General features: G+C 43.3%; 1 protein-coding gene across 1 annotated transcript; it reads right to left on the bottom strand.

Annotated features, from left to right (window-relative positions):
* Positions 1-13251: 13251 nt before the first annotated feature.
* LOC140484527 (basic phospholipase A2-like) lies at positions 13252-13797 on the bottom strand. Its single transcript, XM_072582906.1, has one exon. The coding sequence runs from the start codon at positions 13795-13797 to the stop codon at positions 13252-13254; it is 546 nt and encodes a 181-aa protein (XP_072439007.1).
* Between the last annotated feature and the right edge of the window lie 4556 nt (positions 13798-18353).

The raw sequence follows: 18353 nt of genomic DNA, 5'->3' as shown, positions 1-18353 counted from the left end.
GACAATAGACAATAGATGCAGGAGTAGGCCATTCTGCCCTTCGAGCCTGCACCACCATTCAATATGATCATGGCTGATCATTCCTAATCAGTATCCTAAATATTAAATATTGTTGATGTGAATATAACTTACTTGTCCATACATTTTTGGGAAAAATCATATTAGGCTTTAAAGCAGTGTGGAATCCAGAGGTTGGCAAAAGCAGTACACAAAAGAACACATTTTTATATGTGGAATCCTTCACGGATATCCTGAGAGTTAAAAGCTGCAAGCATTTAAGAACTGAGCAACGAGCATTGAAGGACATCTTTGCATGGGGCTAGACAGACGGTTTAGCTCTAATATGATAGTCATACCAGGAGGGGGAGCTGCTGTGCTGCACTGGAGTATCCCAGTTGAATCTGCATCAAAATTCGGTTGTAATGTTGTATAAGGTAATGGTTCTGAAAGTGTTAATGTCTGTGTTACGTTGAGCTCTGCTGCTTGTACTCATGTCACATAGTCTGTGGGTGGAGACAGTGAGTTAAACCTAAGCTTTTGGGAAATAGCAGATGTATCTACCAGTTTCGTACTAACGTTCTGACAAAGAGTCATTGGACTTGAGGCATTGACTCTGATTCTCTCTTTATGGACGCTGTCAGACCTGCTTGGCTTCTTCAGCACTTGCTGTTGTTTATTCAGATTCCAGCTTTTGCATTTCTTTGTTTTATTGTCCGAGTAATGATATCTGACCAAATATAGTTGTACTTATCACTCATGCAATAAACCTTCTTCTTATCTAAGAACAGGGCCTGTTCTGTAGATGTTCAAGGTTGGTATGTTCTCTAACACTAATCACTAGACAGACCCAGACAAAGCAAAGTTGGTGGCAGTGAACTATGTCAAACATCCCTTATCCAGTATCTCACAGCGGAAGATGTGGCAAATACCAAGAGTGATTAAAGGGGAAAATAGCACTGGTTCAGACCTCTTCTTTAAAATTTTTACATAGGATAGTTGTTCACAAGGCCAACATTAGTTGGCTGTTCCACTTGCATCTTGAACTGATAGGGACTGATAAGGACAGTTAAGAGTCAATGATATGGCAATGGGTCTGGAATCACATGTCGGTCAGACCAATTAAGATTTCCTTCCCGAAAGGATGTTAGTGAAGCAGATGAGTTTTTATGATTATAATATGGTCATCATTAGACTATGTTTTAATTCCAGGTTTTATTGAGTACAAATGTTACCATCTCCCATAGCGGCCTTTGGATGTATGTGCACAGAACATTAGGCTGAGGCTCTGCATCAGCAACCCAATGGCATTTACACAATGCTGTGTACCTCCGTTGTGGATATCCTACATGTTAAGTGGACCTTGAAGCTTGCACTGGATGACATTTTTCTCATTAATCTTTTTTAACCTCTTCTCCTTATTAACTCCTTTAAAGTATTTAAACTTCAGTCTTGACCTGTCCCAGGTTCATGTTCAAGGTTTGTCACATTTGCTACTCACAGTGTGGTATCTAATTATTAGCCCCCCACCCCCGTGCCTGGATCCTTAATTACAGATTATTGTTTTAACTTGTATCCAGACCTGTTCCCTTATCATCCCTGCACTGTCTAACCTACATTGGATCCCAGTCAAGCATCAGCTTGGTTTTACATTTTTTGTCCTTGTCTGACCATGAATTTATCTCTGCTTTATCTCTAATCTCTTACAATCACACAAACCTCTGAGATAACTGCACACCACTAAATCTGTCCCCTTGTTATAGTAGCTTCACCATTAGTGGCCACACCTATACTTGCCTTGACACTAAGCTCTGGAATTCCCTCACATCCCCCCCTCAACCACACTTTTGCCTTTTGAGACATTTCTTAAAGTGTCCTCTTTGAACATGTGTCAAGTTGTTTGGCCTACTATCTCCTTATATGGTGTTTTCTTTTATATCATAATGCTCTTGTGAAATGCGTTGGGAAGATACATTAAAAAGGTGCAGTATAGATCATAGAATCTCCACAGTGCAACCCATTGAGCCCACACTGCCCCTCAGAAGAGCATTTCACCCAGATCCAACCCCAACTCTGTAACCCTTCCTTTCACATGGCTAATCCACCTAGCCTGTATATCCCTGGACACAATGTGGAATTTGTCATGGCCAATACACCTAACCTGCACATCTTCAGACTGTGGGAGGAAATCGCAGACGTGTGGAGAACGTGTAAGCTCCACACAGACAGTCACCCGAGGCAGGAATTGAACCCAGGTCCCTGGTGCTGTGAGGTAGCAGTGCTAACCACTGTACTGCCCTAGATAGATATATATTGTCATGGGAGGAATTAATATTAGCTTGATTAACATTAGTCTGTCACTACTGCACACATATCTCTTTCCTATCTCGTTGTACACATACAATAGCCAGGAATGATAATAGCTTTGCTCACAAGACATCTTACTGCACAGTTTTTCTGCCCACTGTTGGAAAAAGCTGAGGGAAAAAGCAAGGGAAAAGGTGAAGGAGTTGACATTAGTTATCAAAGTTACACTGCAACATGATTAAAAGACTTAGCAATAAATGTTGACAATCTGGCATAATTTGACATTCTGAGTTTTTCTCACACGCAGGAGGGGGCTGAGGGGTGATAATATTATTGGCATCAAGGGAAAGGAAGACCAGAAGTGTCTAATGGGCATATTTGAATTTTGAAAATATTTGACAAATTTGAAATAGAAGAGATATTTCTTCTGCAAGATTCCAAATGAGGAGTCATCCACACAACACAGTCACTAATAAGTCCAGTGAGAAATTCAGGAGAAATGTCTTTACCCAGAAACTGGTGAGAAGCTGGAAGTCTATCACAAGGAGTGACTGCAACCAATAAGCTCGGACTTTTCTCTCTGGAGAGAAGGAGGAAGAGAGGTGACCTGATCAAGGTATACAAGATAATGAGAGGAATAGATAGAGTCAATAGCCAGAGACTTTTCCCCAGGGCAGAATTGACTGGTACAAGTGGTCATAGTTTTAAGATATTAGGGGAAAGGTATAGATGAGACCTCAGAGGTGGGTTTTTTATGTAGAGAGTTGTGAATGCATGGAATGCATTGCCAGTGGTGGTGGTGGAAGCAGAGTCATTAGGGACATATAAGTGATGTCTGGACATGCACATAGATAGCAGTGAGTTGAGGGATGTGTCGGTTAAGTTATTATATTTTACATTAGCATTAAACCTCGGCACAACATCGTGGGACAAAGGGCCTGTTCTGTGCTGTATTTTTCTATGTTCTAATACAGATGCACTTAAGAGGACACTGGATAAGGAGAGAGAAAGACATAGAGGAATTTGCTGAAGCTGGGTGGCTCAGTGGGTGGCTAGCACTAGGGACCCAGGTTTGATTCGACCCTCCAGTGACTGCATGGGTTTCCTCTGGGTGCTCCGGTTTCCTCCCACAGTCCAAAGCTGTGCAGATTAGGTGGATTGGCCATGCTAAATTGCCCATAATGTCCAGGGATGTGCGGGCTAGGTGGATTAGCCATGGGAAATACAGGGTGGTAGGGTAGGGAGTTGAGTCTGGGTGGGATGCACTTTGCAGGGTTGTTGTGGACTCAATAGGCTGAATGGTCTGATTCCACAGTGTGGGGACTCTGTGACCTTGATTCAGTCCAACGGAAGGAGGCATGTGGGTGCAATGAACAGAAGGAGTCACCAGTTTGGGCTAAATGGCAAGTTTCTGTGCAGTAATGAATCTATCTCTCTTCCTCCCTTTCATGCTGTCATTCATTTTCTCACTGAATCTATGCATCTTCCAGGGTGGTATGGTAGCTCAGTGGTTAGCACTGCTGCCTCACAGCACTAGGGTCCCAGGTTCGATTCCATCCTCAGGTGACTGTCTGTGTGGAGTATGCGCATTCTCCACGTGTCTGCATGGGCTTCCTCCGGGTGCTCCGGTTTTCTCCCACAATCCAAAAATGTGCAGGTTAGATGAATTGGTCAGGCTAAGTTGCCTGTGGTGTTAGGTACATTAGTCAGAGGGAAATGGGTCTGGGTGGGTTAATTTTTGGAGGGTTGGTGTGGACTTGTTGGGCCGAAGGGCCTGTTTCCACACTGTAGGGAATCTAATCTAATCTTCTCTGTCTTCTGATGGTGTCACTATTTTCTCACTTAATCTGCCCCCCTCCCTCCTTCCTTCTCATTCCCTTTCCTTCTCCTTGCCTGTCTTTCTCTTCCTCGCTTTATTTCTCTCTTCCCCTTCCTCACTCCCACTCTCCAAATGCCAACATGATGGAATTGTGTTTGGCTGTTGCAATGCTCTCAGGCCCAGATTCCATCAGTAATTGTCCCCGAGCAGACTTCAGATCAGGCTGCAGCTCACAGAATTTAATGTCCTTTCATCTTTAACCAGTCAGTGCTATCATATCCTCCTCGCTCAAGGGATTGACTCTAACAGCCGTTGAGCCGTTTGATGTGCGGCATCGTTCCCAATTCTTTAAGATAAACTCAATTAGGTTGTTAAGCTTCAAGAGTTGTCCTTAATCAAAACTTTCAGTTGACATTCTTGTTCTTTTGAGAGTGAATGCAGACTGCAGCCGTGATCAAATTTCAGCAAATGTACAGCTGGAGAGCTGAGGAAAAGCAGTCCAGGTTTTACAATTCCCTACTGTGAGGGTAGGGAGCGTGTCCTGATTCTGTTAACTTCTGAGAGAAAGAAACGAAGAAAATAGGAGCAAGAGGAGGCCGTTCAGCCCTTTGAGCTTGCTCTGCCATTCAGTAAGATGATGGCTGATCATAAAACTCAACAATCTATTCCTGCTTTTCCCACATATCCCTTGATTCCTTTAGAACCAAGTGCTATATCCAGTTCCTTCTTAGAATTGGATTGGAATTACCTTTATTGTCACATGTATTCAAATATGTACAAGTCGCCACTTATAGCGCCATCTTAGGTACAAAGGTCCCTGCATATAGCTTCTTCAGTAACAGTTCTTAGAAGAGGTTTTATGAATAAGTTATAAAATGGAGAAAAAATTATTCAGAACAGCAGTCTTCCAACACAGTCCTTGCAGGCAACTGGCTTCCATTCCACACTGGGCTTTGGTATCATACAATGTTTTGGCCTCAACTGTTTTCTGTGCTAGGGATGGCCATAGGAATTCTTGCATTCACATAGCGTCCTTTACGACTTCAGGCTTCAAGTTTAGTCACTGTTGCAATGTGGGCAAGGCATCTACTAATTTTCCCAGAGCAAGCTTTCCATAAACAGCAACGGTCAGACAATGGTCAAACAATGACAGTAGTGAGAACACAAGAGGTCAAAGTTAGGAAAGGGCAGAAAGCTTGGATGTTTGTGGGTTTGGAGGAGGTTAGGAGGTTGGATCAGGATAGCAGAAGCCATGGAGGAATTTGCAGATGATAAATTCTGAAATGTGAGAGATGAATATCAGCCAGGACTCCTTAGAACTCTCTTCATCTTCTTCAGACCAGTGATGTGGGATATTTTAACTTCACCTGAAAGTGCAGATGTGGTCTTTCAATGTCTCATCAAAGATAATATTCCTGGCATTGCAGCCCCTCAGTGCAGTGGAGCGTCACACCATCATTCCTAGATTTCTGTGCTCGAATCCCAGAGTGACCCTTGTACCCACAATCTTCTCAGTCAGAAGTGGCAACATGCAACCGAGTGCAAAATGCCCAACACAAAGGGCAGTACCCTCCAGGATATTTCACCAGACCCTGACATTGACCTACTTTTTAACCTACGTTTGAGTTATAAGGAGAGGCTGGACAGGCTGGGACATTTTTCACTGGAGCACAGGAGGCTGAGGGGTGACCTTACAGAGGTTCAGAAAATCGTGAGGTGTAGATCAGGTGAATGGCAGGTGTCTTTTCCCAAGGGTGGGGGACTTCAAGACCAGAGGGCATATTTTTAAGGTGAGAGGAGAAAGATTTCAAAAAGACATGAGAGGCATTTTTTTTTTAACAGAGGGTGGTTTCTGTGTGGAATGAACTTCCAGAGGAAGTGGTGGATGTGGATACAGTCACAATGTTTAAAAGACATTTAGATAAGTACATGAATAAGAAATGTTTGGATGGATATGGGCTAAGCACAGGCAGGTGGGACTAGTTTAGTTTGGGATTATGGTCAGACTGGTTGGACCGAAGCTTCTGTTTCCATGCTGTATGACTCTGTGACTCCTGACTCGACTCTGTGACTCCTGACTCAACTCTGAGAACAATGATTCATAATCCTGAAATAAAACAAAGAACAGCAGATGCTGAAGAAGTTCAGAGAATGCTGTAAAAGCTCGGCAGAATCTATCGAGAGCGAAAGCAAAGTTAACATTTCTCATTCAGTAATCCTTCTTCAGAGTTGTTCTGAAGAATGATCACTGGATTAGAAACACTGTTACTCTATCTCTCTTCACAGACGCTGCCAGACCTGCTGAGTTTCTCCAGTTATTACTGAACCTCTTTCAGAATCCTGAATGCTATCATGTGGATAGACATCTTCAGGGATGCCAACCTGCTGTGGGTTTACCTAGGGTTGCCAGAAACTAAATATTAAATCCTGGGGCAACTTCAGAGGAACATAGAAATTTGTTTCTTCAATCTCTCTTAACACTTGTTTTTGGTAAGAATAGTGGAAATAGAAACAGGGGTGGCTGGCCTGTTCCTTTCAGCTTGCTTCATCACCCGGTTGACCTGACTGTAGTATTAACCAGTGTGCCCTCTAAACTGCACAGGGCAAGAGGCACAACAATCAGTTCTAGAAAAATTAGCAGGAGTACAGGTCTTATCTGTATTTCCTTGCATCTTTGCCTTTTCCCCTTGACTCACTTGTTGATCAGTGAGCATCCAAGTAGCTTGAACTGCTGTGCTCTTCCAGCACCACTAATCCAGAATCTGGTTTCCAGCATCTGCAGTCATTGTTTTTACCTCACTTGTTGATCAGTTAAACTCAGCCTTAAATATATTCAATGACTCACTATTATTGCTTGTTGGCAAGAGGATTCCTCCTCATCTTTGTCTTAAACAGGAGACTCATTAATGTTAAATTGTACCTCCTAATTCTAGATTTTCTAGCATGGAGAAACATCGTCCCACTATCAACCTTATCCAGACCCCTCAGAATGATATCTGTATCAAAAAGATTACCAACTCAAGTGGACGTGGGCTCAACCTGCTCAATCTTTCTTCAAATGACAAGTCTTTTCAATATATGAGTCAGCTGAGTGACTGAACTGTTTCCAATCCAGTTATAGAGTCATAGGGTCACACAGCATGGAAATAGATCCTTCAATCCAACTCATCCATGCCAACAAGATATCACAATCTGACCTAGTCCCATTTGCCAACAGTTGGCTCTATTCGTGTACCCATCCAGATGCAATTTAAATGTTGTATTTGTATCAGTCTCCACCACTTCTCTGGCAGCTCATTTCAGACACGCAGCACCCTCTGGGTGAAAAAGTTGCCCCTCAGGTCCGTTTCAAATCTTTTCCCCCTCACCTTAAACCTATGCCCTTTAGTTTTAGACTCCCCACCCTGGGGAAAAGACCTTGTCTATTCATCCTATCCATGTCCTCCATGGTTTAACAAACGTCGATAAGGTCACCCCTCAGCCTCTGATGATCCAGGGTAAAAAGCCCAAGCCTATTCAGCTTCTCCCCTAACTCAAACCCTCCAGTCCCGGCGAAATCCTTGTAAATCTTTTCTGCACCCTCTTAAGTTTAACAACATCCTTTCTATAGAAGGGTGACCAGAATTGCATGCAGTATTCTAAAAGTGGCTTCACCAATGTCCTGTACAGCTGCAAATGACCTCCCAACTCCTGAATTCAATGTTCTGACCAATGAAGGCAAGTATGCCAAATGTTTTCTTCACCACCCTGTCTACCTGCAACTGAACTTTCAAAGAACTATGTACCTGCACCCCCAGGGTCCGACCATTAACCGTAGACGTCCTGCCCTGGTTTGCCTTACCAACATCTCACATTGATCTAAATTAAACTCCATCTGCTGCTCCTCAGCCTTTTGGCCCATATGATCAAGGTCCTGTTGTACTTTGAGGTAACCTTCACTGTCCACTACACCACCTATTTTGGTGTCATCTGCAAACTTACTAACCATACCTCTTATATTCACATCAAAATCATTTATAAAAATGACAAAAAGCATTGGACCCAGCACCGATCCTTGTGGCACACCGTAGGTCACAAGCCTCCACTCCAAAAAGCAACCCTCTACCAATGAATCCAACCTAAAGTGAGGAGCTCAAAACAGTGACATACAATATAATTAAATATACTTAATTTAATGTAATGAATATAAATATTCAATAAAATCTGGGGTGTAATAGCTGCTTGATTGGCATCTGGAATCATCCAGTGGGATGATGTGATTTTGTTCATCAGTATGTGAAGGTAGGGCCTTGGGCATTTGGAGGTGCCAGGCAACCAATTGTGGGATGGTTTGAAGCCATGTGATCATTGTGTCCAATCAGAGAGTTCAACCCAATTCAGTCTTTGAAGACATCCCCTTTTTGGATTTCCTATTGCAGCATTGTCAATGTTGGTTGGGGACATGCCTTAGAATCCTGCTGAGCTTGGGATCCAGTTATTATTGAGTCTGCAGCATAGAGGCAGGCCATTTGGACCATCTGTCCTACAAGAGATAGCTTCTTCCCTAATTTTCATTTTAATATATGACCATATCTTCCTCCTCTTTGCTCTATTGCCCCATTCTGCTCCTCCTTTTCTCCTTGTTCTGACTTCATTTTGCAATACTCTTCGCCTCAGAATGGTGACAGAGGTCTATATTCACCCCCCCCCCCCACCCCCATTCTAGGTAAAGATATGAATCCTGATTTCATTGTAATTCTTTGTACATCTTGAACTCAACTGAGCATTGTGTCTCCATCACCACATCACTCATGGGGTTTCCTTTCTCTCTATTAACCATCACCAGTAAGTCACCTGTGTTTTCCGATTTTGCTGTGAAAACTGAGTTCTGGCAACTGGTTTCAGGTGTAGATTGAGGCACCACTGTACGCATGCTAATTGGTAAGGCCACGGTAACAGGGGGTTACTCCAGGTGGACAGCAGCAGAGTCTAGTTATGTCACTGCACTTCCTAATCTTCTGAGTTCTGGGCTGGAGTTGATATTGAGACAAGACTGTTAGATAAGAGGTGCAGAGAAAAGTGAAGGTAAGAAAAAGAGAATGAGTATAAACCAGGTTATTTGTTATCTAATTTGTTATTTTTCAGATTTAGTTGCGGTTTAGCAGTGAGAAAATTTGCTGGTCTGATTTTTGTAAATCATTATTATGAACCTCAAAGGGAGGTTATTTTTAACTCAAATCAGTGGTGGTTGAAATGATGCAGGGCACACCCAGAGTGGACGAGAGCCCTGGGAATTTCCTATTACTCATTCACCATCTCAAACTTAAAATACGTAAAATTTAAAGGCGAAAACCAAATTGCTGTGATGAAGAGTCATCTAGACTTGAAACGTCAGCTTGCTCTCTCTCTCTCTCTCTCTCCATTGATGCTGCCTGACCTGCAGTAAATTTCCAGCATATTTTTGTTTTCAGCATGGATTCCAGCTTCTGCAGTAATTTGCTCCAACAAAATTGCATTTGTCACTTTTTGCAACCACGGCAAGTCCCAAAGAGTCTCTCAGCCAATTAAATACATTTGACATGCAGCCAATTTGCATGCAGCAAGCTCCCACTAACAGAAATAACAACTTTTTAACATGAAACTCCTTTTTCTTTCATCTTTTATTTGTTCTTGAGATCTGTGTATCCCGGGATATATCCATCTACAGTTTCCCAGAGGGCAGTTAAGGATCAACCACATTGCTGTGGATCTAAGATCAAGTGTAGGCCAGAGCAACTTCTTTAAAGGGCATTAGTGAGCCAAGTGGGCTTTAAAGCCTGTTCTGCCGTTCATTCTGCTTTTCTCTCAAACCGTCTCGTCACTTTCGTCCTGAATACTAGACCCGGTTCTTTATTGCAATCATGCAATGTTTTGGCCTCGACTGCTTTCTGCAGAGTTAAATTTCACTGGCTTAACTCGTCTTTGGGTGAGGGGACATGACCATTCAACCAATTCTTTCACTCCAGATTTTATTGAATTCTCCATCTGCCATGTTGGGATTTGAACCTGTTTCTGGAGAATATTGGTCTGGGTTTCTGCATTGCTAGTCCAATGGTATTACCATGATGTTGCTGCTAGGGATGAGCATCTTTAATGTAGATGAATCTTGATTTTGAAGCAGTGTGGATAAAGCGAGGAGGAATGTGGAGGAAGGTGTCTTGACAGCTTAGGAACAGTTTAAAGATAGTGTAGAAATTATTGAACTGTGCCATAATGCACTGGGCGCAGTTGCCGATCTCTGTGCAATGGAACTGGTAATTATTTTAAAACCTCATTCTGCGTATTTGTGGACTGTGTTTTAATCTCAATCTGGCATTTGTTACCAACCTCTCTTGCCCTGATTTAATGGCCTAGTAAGCTGATCCAAGAGATCAGTTGGATTGGAGTCACATACGGCCCAGGCAGGTTAGAGAGAGGCGATTTTCTACTCCAGACAATACTGGCGAGCCAGTCTATTTTTACAACAATCTGACTCGTCTCGTATCAATGTTTTAATTTCAGTATTTGGAAACAAAATTCAATTCTTTGAACTGCCTTGCTGGGATTGCAGCCAGCTCTCACTGAGTCTTTAATACAGCAATAGGAACACCACTGTACTCGAATCTATATATACATCTATAAATGAGGCATCAGACCTTGCATTAAATCTCAACCACTCACAGGCAGACAATGGGGAGAATGTTTATTTAAAGGCGAAGAGTTGTTGTGGTTCAGATTGTGATGCTGGATAGATAGACGATGAGACTAAATGGAGCAGTGGGATACAGATACCAGGAATGGGGAGGGAAGAGGAGGAAGGACAGAAAGAGACAGATGTAAGGAAAAGACTGGAGACCAGCAGAAAAAAAAAGCTAATTCATGTCAATTTAGATGCTGGGTCAAAATCCTGCAATTCCTTCCTTAACAGCATAATGGGTTTGCATGCAGCTCATGGAGTGCAGCAGTTAAAGGAGGCAGCTCACCCCCACCTTCTCAAGGTGCAATTACAGATGGGCACTAAATGCTGACCCAGCCAGAGATGTCATCTTCATCAGTCTGGCTGTCCCCAGGTCCTGCAGTTTAAAGAAGTGACCAGGAAGGGTTTGCACAACAGAATCACAAAGTGCTACATGCTCACTTTAATTTTGATTGGGCACTTTGGGTGAATCTGAGCTTCGCTTGAGTTCTGTCCGTGCGGTGTATCTGACAGACAGCCTGTCACAGCCTCTGAGTTGGACAGTGCTGTGTGCTTTTGCTGACAAGCACCTTGACGTGTTTGCGAGCAGCTGCTTTTGTCAAAAAGCTCTCAGCCCTGGTAAAATAAATGATTTATTAGCGCTGCCATTAAGTTTGTGTACGAACACCTTCTGTGCTAAAACTATCTTTAAAAACAATTGAAGAGAGACCCAAGGTTGGGGGGGTGGGGGGAGTGAGGGGAGGGGGATGCTGAGGACCAGGAGAAAATTCATGTCTAAAAATAACATGATATCATAAACCGATACCCACTCCTCTGTCTCTGCTAGGACGGTAGTAAATGGGTTAAATCTCCCTCCTTTGCTGCCTCCACTTCACATGCTGTTTTAGCAGCTGGCTTCCTGTATCAGTGGGTTGGGTTCGTTTCGTTTTGTTTCTCCCATTGCTACCTTTCTCCACACACTAATCTCAGACTACACAGCTTATACCAGCAGCTTGCTGGTGTTGTTATGTTGCCTCGCTCATCTTGCTGTTGCTATGCTACTCTTTCCATGACTACGTTGCCACGTTGTTCTGTGTTGCTACGTTCTTCATAGCAACAGTGGCCAACACGTGGAATATGATGCAGCTACCTTTTGAATGGGATCCTGTGGGCCCGAGGGTGCCAATTCAGGGGGCTCTGGCTTGTTTTGCTCTGAGGTAGAGAGCAGGTCCAGTCAATGCGGCTAAGCGCTTAAGTGTCCACACTAATGAGGTTCATGACAGCTTGGTCATTGTACTGATCCTCCACCCTTGTGGTATTTTCCAAGTCATCCAGTTCAGAGATGTTAAGGCTCACCTCTGGAGCAGTGGGACTTGAACCTGGGCCTCCTGACTCAAAGGTAATGGACCACTACTATTGTACCACAAGACCCCTAATCCCACACTCTCTTTGGCTGCTTAAACTCAGGCATCTTCCTTCACACTTAGGTCTTTGAAAATGATGTTAAGAAGCACTTTTTCTCACAAAAAGGGAAGCAGAAATCTAGACAGCTGTTCTCCATGAGGTAGCTTGGTTTCACTGCTCATCCCAGAGGGGAAGAAAGCAATAGGGGAATAAAAACTGCAATTCTTGAAAATAAACCCACTGGTCGCCAATTTCGTATGTGTTAGTTGACAATTTTACTGGTTTCTCCTTTTGGTATTTTCCTAATTAGATGTTTTCCTAATTAACCTGTTCTCGGATGTTATAACACAACTCCTGAGCTCATGGGACTTGAATCTAGGCCTTCTGGCTGAGATGTAGGGACACTACCAATGCAGCATAAGAGCCCTGCTTGGGTTGGAGATATCGACTCCTTAGATTAGATTAGATTACATTACATTACATTACAGTGTGGAAACAGGCCCTTCGGCCCAACAAGTCCACACCGACCTACCGAAGCGCAACCCACCCATACCCCTACATTTACCCCTTACCTAACACTATGGGCAATTTAGCATGGCCAATTCACCTGACCTGCACATCTTTGGACTGTGGGAGGAAACCGGAGCACCCGGAGGAAACCCACGCAGACACGGGGAGAATGTGCAAACTCCACACAGTCACCTGAGGTGGGAATTGAACTCGGGTTTCCGGCGCTGTGAGGCAGCAGTGCTAACCACTGTGCCACCGTGCCACCCACAAAATCCTTGATTAAAGATGGACAACTCCCTGGCAATGAGGAGCTACATTGCACAGCCTACCCCATAATAGGGGAGGAGTGGGAGGGCATACCAAAATAGGGTTAAGTCCTTCCCCATCACTCTCCGCCCTACCCCACAAGAACCGATTTCATTAATACTGCAGTAAATGTCAGGCAAAAACGCCCATTGATAAAGTTTAACAGGAATATAATTGTGTTTTATAAAGGAACATAGACTCTTAAATTCCAACGGAGGCAGGTGAGGCCCCTGTTCTATCTTCTGGTGTCCCCTTCCATGTCAATCTTCTCCTCTTGTGGGCATTTCCTCTTGGGCTCAGTACAGAACTTCTGCTGGTAGTTGGAGTACTCCTCTCGATAGGTAGCAATAGTCAGGCACTCCCCAAACTGCTTGTCACAGAGGCAGAGGTCACTGGAGCAGGGATCTGAGCCATCGGGGCACTCTGCCCTGCCCATTTTGCACAGGGAGTAGTTAGGCTTGAAGTAGACGTTGGTGCCTTTGGCACAGGATGCCTGCAGGGCTTCCTCATAGCAGCAGTCATGATTGAAGCAGCAGTTGTCAAAGTCATCCAGTGGCACCCCATCACCCCCTTTCCCGCAGTAGCACCCATAGCCGTTCACACTGTAAATGGAGAACTGATAGCGGCTTCTGTAGCACCACAGCACAAACGCAATGTCCAGCACACTCCTCCGTGAGATGTGATGACGGCGCAGATTGACAGTCCCTACAGGCATGTCCTGGCAGAGGGCTAGATACAGCAGAAAAAGATTGAAGATCAGCAGCTGCTTCACACAATCCATTTAAGCCCTCAGCTAATCTCTCTAACCAGGTCTCTCCTGCTGATGGATGGGGTCACCAGCCTGTTTTACCCACCTTCTAGCTCTCCAGGGCAATCCTACAATTAAGAAACATTCCCCTCTGGCAGCCTCTTGGCACACAGGAGACATGGGACATTTCCTACGAGGTGTTTTTTTTCGTCCCTCAGTTTCTTTCATAATGGGAAAGGTGAGGGGCAGTTGAGCTGGTGTACGTATGAACTGGGAGGGGTTCTAGAACAGAATTGTCAGAGGAAAGTGGGGGATCTTGAGTTGACAGGCAGAAAGGGAATTGACATCAGGGGCAAGAGAGAGACAGCAGAAAGAAAGAACTGATAGAGGGGCATGTCAGACAGACGATGACAGATGATAAAAGAATTTGAGGAAACAGTTGGACAGAGTATGAGAGATTAAACAGACAGTAGTCTGAAAGAGGACTGTCAGGGAGCACATGGCACAGAAGGAAAACTGATTGCCAGAGATCAAAGAGTTGTCTGAGATAGAGAGAGTGAAAGAAATCAAACTGTTAAACAGAACAGAGAGAAACTGAAAGAGAGCTATGAGGGAAGAGACTGAACTATTAGTGTGGAGAGAGAGAGAGCAGGAAGAAGGCAGTTTGGGAGAAAATAAAAATACGATGGTAACAAAATGCGTGAGAAAAACAGAAAATTGAAGTGAACTGTTAAAATATAATGTGGAGATGTGTGTGTGAGAGAGAGCAAGAAACAAATTTTTCAAATAGCATTTGTTTTATTGACGAGGGAGTTGAGGATATACGGGTTGTTCTGCTATACTGCGCGTTTTGTCAGCACGAGTTGGCGATTGATGAATTGTAACTTTGTTTGGATGACGCAAACTTCCTGCTAAATGGCTATAGTGATTTTCCACAGTGGAATTTTCTAAAATGCGAGGCTGCAGAGGAACGCAGCTGTCACGTTGTAGCAGAACGACCTGTAAGATTCTTAGGGACTCGACAAGGTAGATGTACGGAGGTTGTTTTGCCTTGTAGGAGAGTCTACTACCAGGACATGTAATCTCAGAGGAAGGGGTCTGTCAGTTAGGACAGAAAAGAAAAGCAATTTCTTCTCTCAGAGTATAGTGAATCTATAGAAGTCATCACACCAGAGGGTTCTACAGAGAGGGTCATTAAGTACATTCAAGGCAGAGATGGGCACGTTTTTAATCAGTAAGTGAATCAAGGGTTAGGGAGAAGAGGCAGGGAAGTAGAATTCAGAATTATAAGGTAATTTGAATGGCAAATGGACTCAATGAGCTAAATAGCCTACTTCTGCTTCTGTGTCTTACTCTATGGTCTTATTATGGAGGACAGGCAGGAAAATGGAGATAAGGCCACAGTTAGATCAGGTGATCTTTGTGAGCAGAGCAGGGTCAAGGGGCCGAATGGCCTCCTATTTCTTGTGTTTAGAGATAGTGTCCATAACTTTAAAAGGGATCTGAGTGGTAACTTTTACACGCAGAAGATGGTGTATTAAGGAATGAGCTGCCAGAAGAGGTGATGGAGGCTGGTATAGTTACAATTAAAAGGCATCTGGATGGGTATATGTTTATGAAGGATTTAGAGGGGTATGGACCAAATATGGCAAATGGGGCTAGATTAATTTAGGATATCTGGACCATATTGATGCATTGGACTGAAAGGTCTGTTAATAATTAATGATCTGGATGAAGGGACTGGGGAAATTCTAGCAAAGTTTGCAGATGATACAAAGTTAGGTGGACAGGCAGGTAGTACTGAGGAATGGGGGAGGCTGCAGAAGTATCTAGACAGTTTTGGGAGAGTGGTCCAGAAAATGGCTGATGGAATTCAACGTGAACAAATGCGAGGTCTTGCACTTTGGCAAAAAGAATAAAAGCACAGACTACTTTCTAAACGGTGAGAAAATTCATAAAGCCAAAGTACAAAGGGATCTGGGAGTGCTAGTCGAGGATTCTCTAAAGGTCAACATGCAGGTTGAGTGTGTGATTAAGAAAGCGAATGCAATGTTGTCACTTATCTCAAGAGGGTTGGAATATAAAAACACCATTGTGCTACTGAGACTTTATAAAGCTCTGGTTAGGCCCCATTTGGAGTACTGTGTCCAGTTTTGGTCCCCACACCTCAGGAAGGACATACTGGCAATGGAATGTGTCCAGCGGAGATTCACACGGATGATCCCTGGAATGGTAGGTCTAACATATGAGGAATGGCTGAGGATCCTGGGATTGTATTCATTGGAGTTTAGAAGATTAAGGGGAGACTTAATAGAGACATATAAGATAAAACATGGCTTGGAAAGGATGGACGCTAGGAAATTGTTTCCGTTAGGTGAGGAGACTAGGACCCGTGGACACAGCCTTAGAATTAGAGGGGGTAAATTCAGAACAGAAATGTGGAGACACTTCTTCAGCCAGAGAGTGGTGGGCCTGTGGACTTCATTGGCGCAGAGTGCAGTGGAGGTCGGGACGCTAAATGTCTTCAAGGCAGAGATTGATAGATTCTTGTCTCGGGGAATTAAGGGCTACGGGGAGAATGCGGGTAAGTGGAGTTGAAGTGCACATCAGCCATGATTGAATGGCGGAGTGGACTCGATGGGCCGAATGGCCTTACTTCCACTCCTATGTCTTATGGTATTATGGTCTTCCATGCCATATGACTGTAAGACTCTATAACTGGAAAATGTCAACATGGCTGTGTGAAAGGAAATCATGTTTAACCAATCTATTGGCATTCTTTGAGGAGGTAACATGTTCTGTGGATAAAGGGAACTAGTGGGTGGGCTGTACCTGGATTTCCAGAAGGCATTTGATAAAGTGTTGTATCAGAAGATATTGTGGAAAACAGAAGCTCACTGTTAGGGTGTAATACATTGACATGGATATAAAGTTAGCAAGCTTACAGTGTAGTTGAAAATGAGTCTTTTTCAGGTTGACAAGATATAACTAGCGCTATGCCATGGGGATCAGTGCTGGGACATTGATGGAATTGGATGAGCGGCATGTAAATAAAGTATAGATACCAAATTTGCGACATCACAAAGATAGGTAGGAAAGTTAGCTATGAGGAGGACGCAAGAAATTCCAAAAAAGATATAGATGGGTTAAGTGAGGGGGCAAAAACATGGCAAATAGAATAAAATATGGAAAAATGTGAAATTGTCCATTTTGGCAGGAAGGATAGAAAGAAAATGTATTATCTAAGTGAAGAGAGATTGCAGGCCACTTGGATGCAGAGGGATCTGGTAATCCTTGTGCATGAAACACAAAAGATTAGTAAGTAGGAGACCTAATACAGTAGTATAATTTACGAGGTTAAATTAAATACAACAGTCAGACCATCAGTGGTGAGATTACGTCTGGAGTACTGTATATAAATCATCTGACTTGAAAAAGGATGTAAGTCCATTGAAAGCATTTCAGAGAAGGTTTACTAGACTAATATTGGGATTGGGTAGTTGCCTTATGAGGAAAGGGCAGAGTAGGTGAAATAACTCCAAAGAGGCTAATATTCCGTTACTAAGTCACTCTTTATTTACAGGTGGAGAATCCTTGACACTGATTCAGCCCCCTCAGAGCCAGCTCTGAGTGAACAGAACCTCTGACACTCCTGTTTATATCTGTCAGCCAGGGCTCCCTAATTGGGGCTGTTAAACTGGTACAATCAGGGAACTCTTATCCTAAGAGGTTTACCTGGCTGAGCTCAGTTTGTATCCACTGGAGGTTAGAAGAGTATGAGGTGACTTGAAACATAAAAAAAGTATCCAAGTCTTGACAGGGTGGTTACAGAAAAGATGTTTCTCTTGTGGTGGAATCTAGAGTATGGGTCAGTGTTTAAAAGTGGAGTTGTATCCATTTAACACAGATATAAGGCAAACTTATTTCTCTGAGGGCTGTGAGACTTTCGAACACTTCCTGATAAGATGATGGAAACAGAGTCCTTGAATATTTTTAGGGCAGAGGTAGATAGCAAGGGGATAAAAGCTTATCAAGGGCAGATGGGCTCTGGATTTGAGATTACATTTAGATCAGCCATGATCCTATCAAGTATCGGAGGATGTTAGAAGGGCTTAATTGACAACTTCTGCCCTGTTTATTTGTATGTTATTGATATTATTTGACCCTTCACATGCTAATTGTCTGATATGATATTGCTTCCCTGTTTTAGCTCCCATTTGACAATATCTAAATTGTCAAATTCTCCTCGTAATTTCAGTTCATATAAATACTACATGCTATATAAATACAAGTTGTTCCTGTGAGCAGCACCACAGAACAAGGGCTAGTTTTAAATTAATATTTAATCCTTACAACCTTGGTACTAGTTTGTAATGCACTAGCAAGTGGTTTCCTTCTGGTACCCCGTCTGTGTTAGTGATGAAACAAACATTACTTTTAAAATCACATCCTTTAGCAGGGGGAGATCCTTGTCAATGTGCAGAGCTTTCCAACCTCACCCTTCCCTTTTCAAGACAAAGGCATATCCCATTGCCAGACTCCAAGCCCTTCTCTTTTGGGACTAAGCCTATACTGAGCAATTTAGAAAT

This window comes from Chiloscyllium punctatum, chromosome 13, assembly GCF_047496795.1.
Source record: "Chiloscyllium punctatum isolate Juve2018m chromosome 13, sChiPun1.3, whole genome shotgun sequence".
Classification (NCBI taxonomy): Eukaryota; Metazoa; Chordata; class Chondrichthyes; order Orectolobiformes; family Hemiscylliidae; genus Chiloscyllium; species Chiloscyllium punctatum.
This window is presented reverse-complemented; position numbering and strand designations above follow the sequence as displayed.

Bases quoted from the DNA above. Each gene is read 5' to 3' on its own strand.
- LOC140484527 (XM_072582906.1), bottom strand. From the start codon at position 13,797: ATGGATTGTGTGAAGCAGCTGCTGATCTTCAATCTTTTTCTGCTGTAT.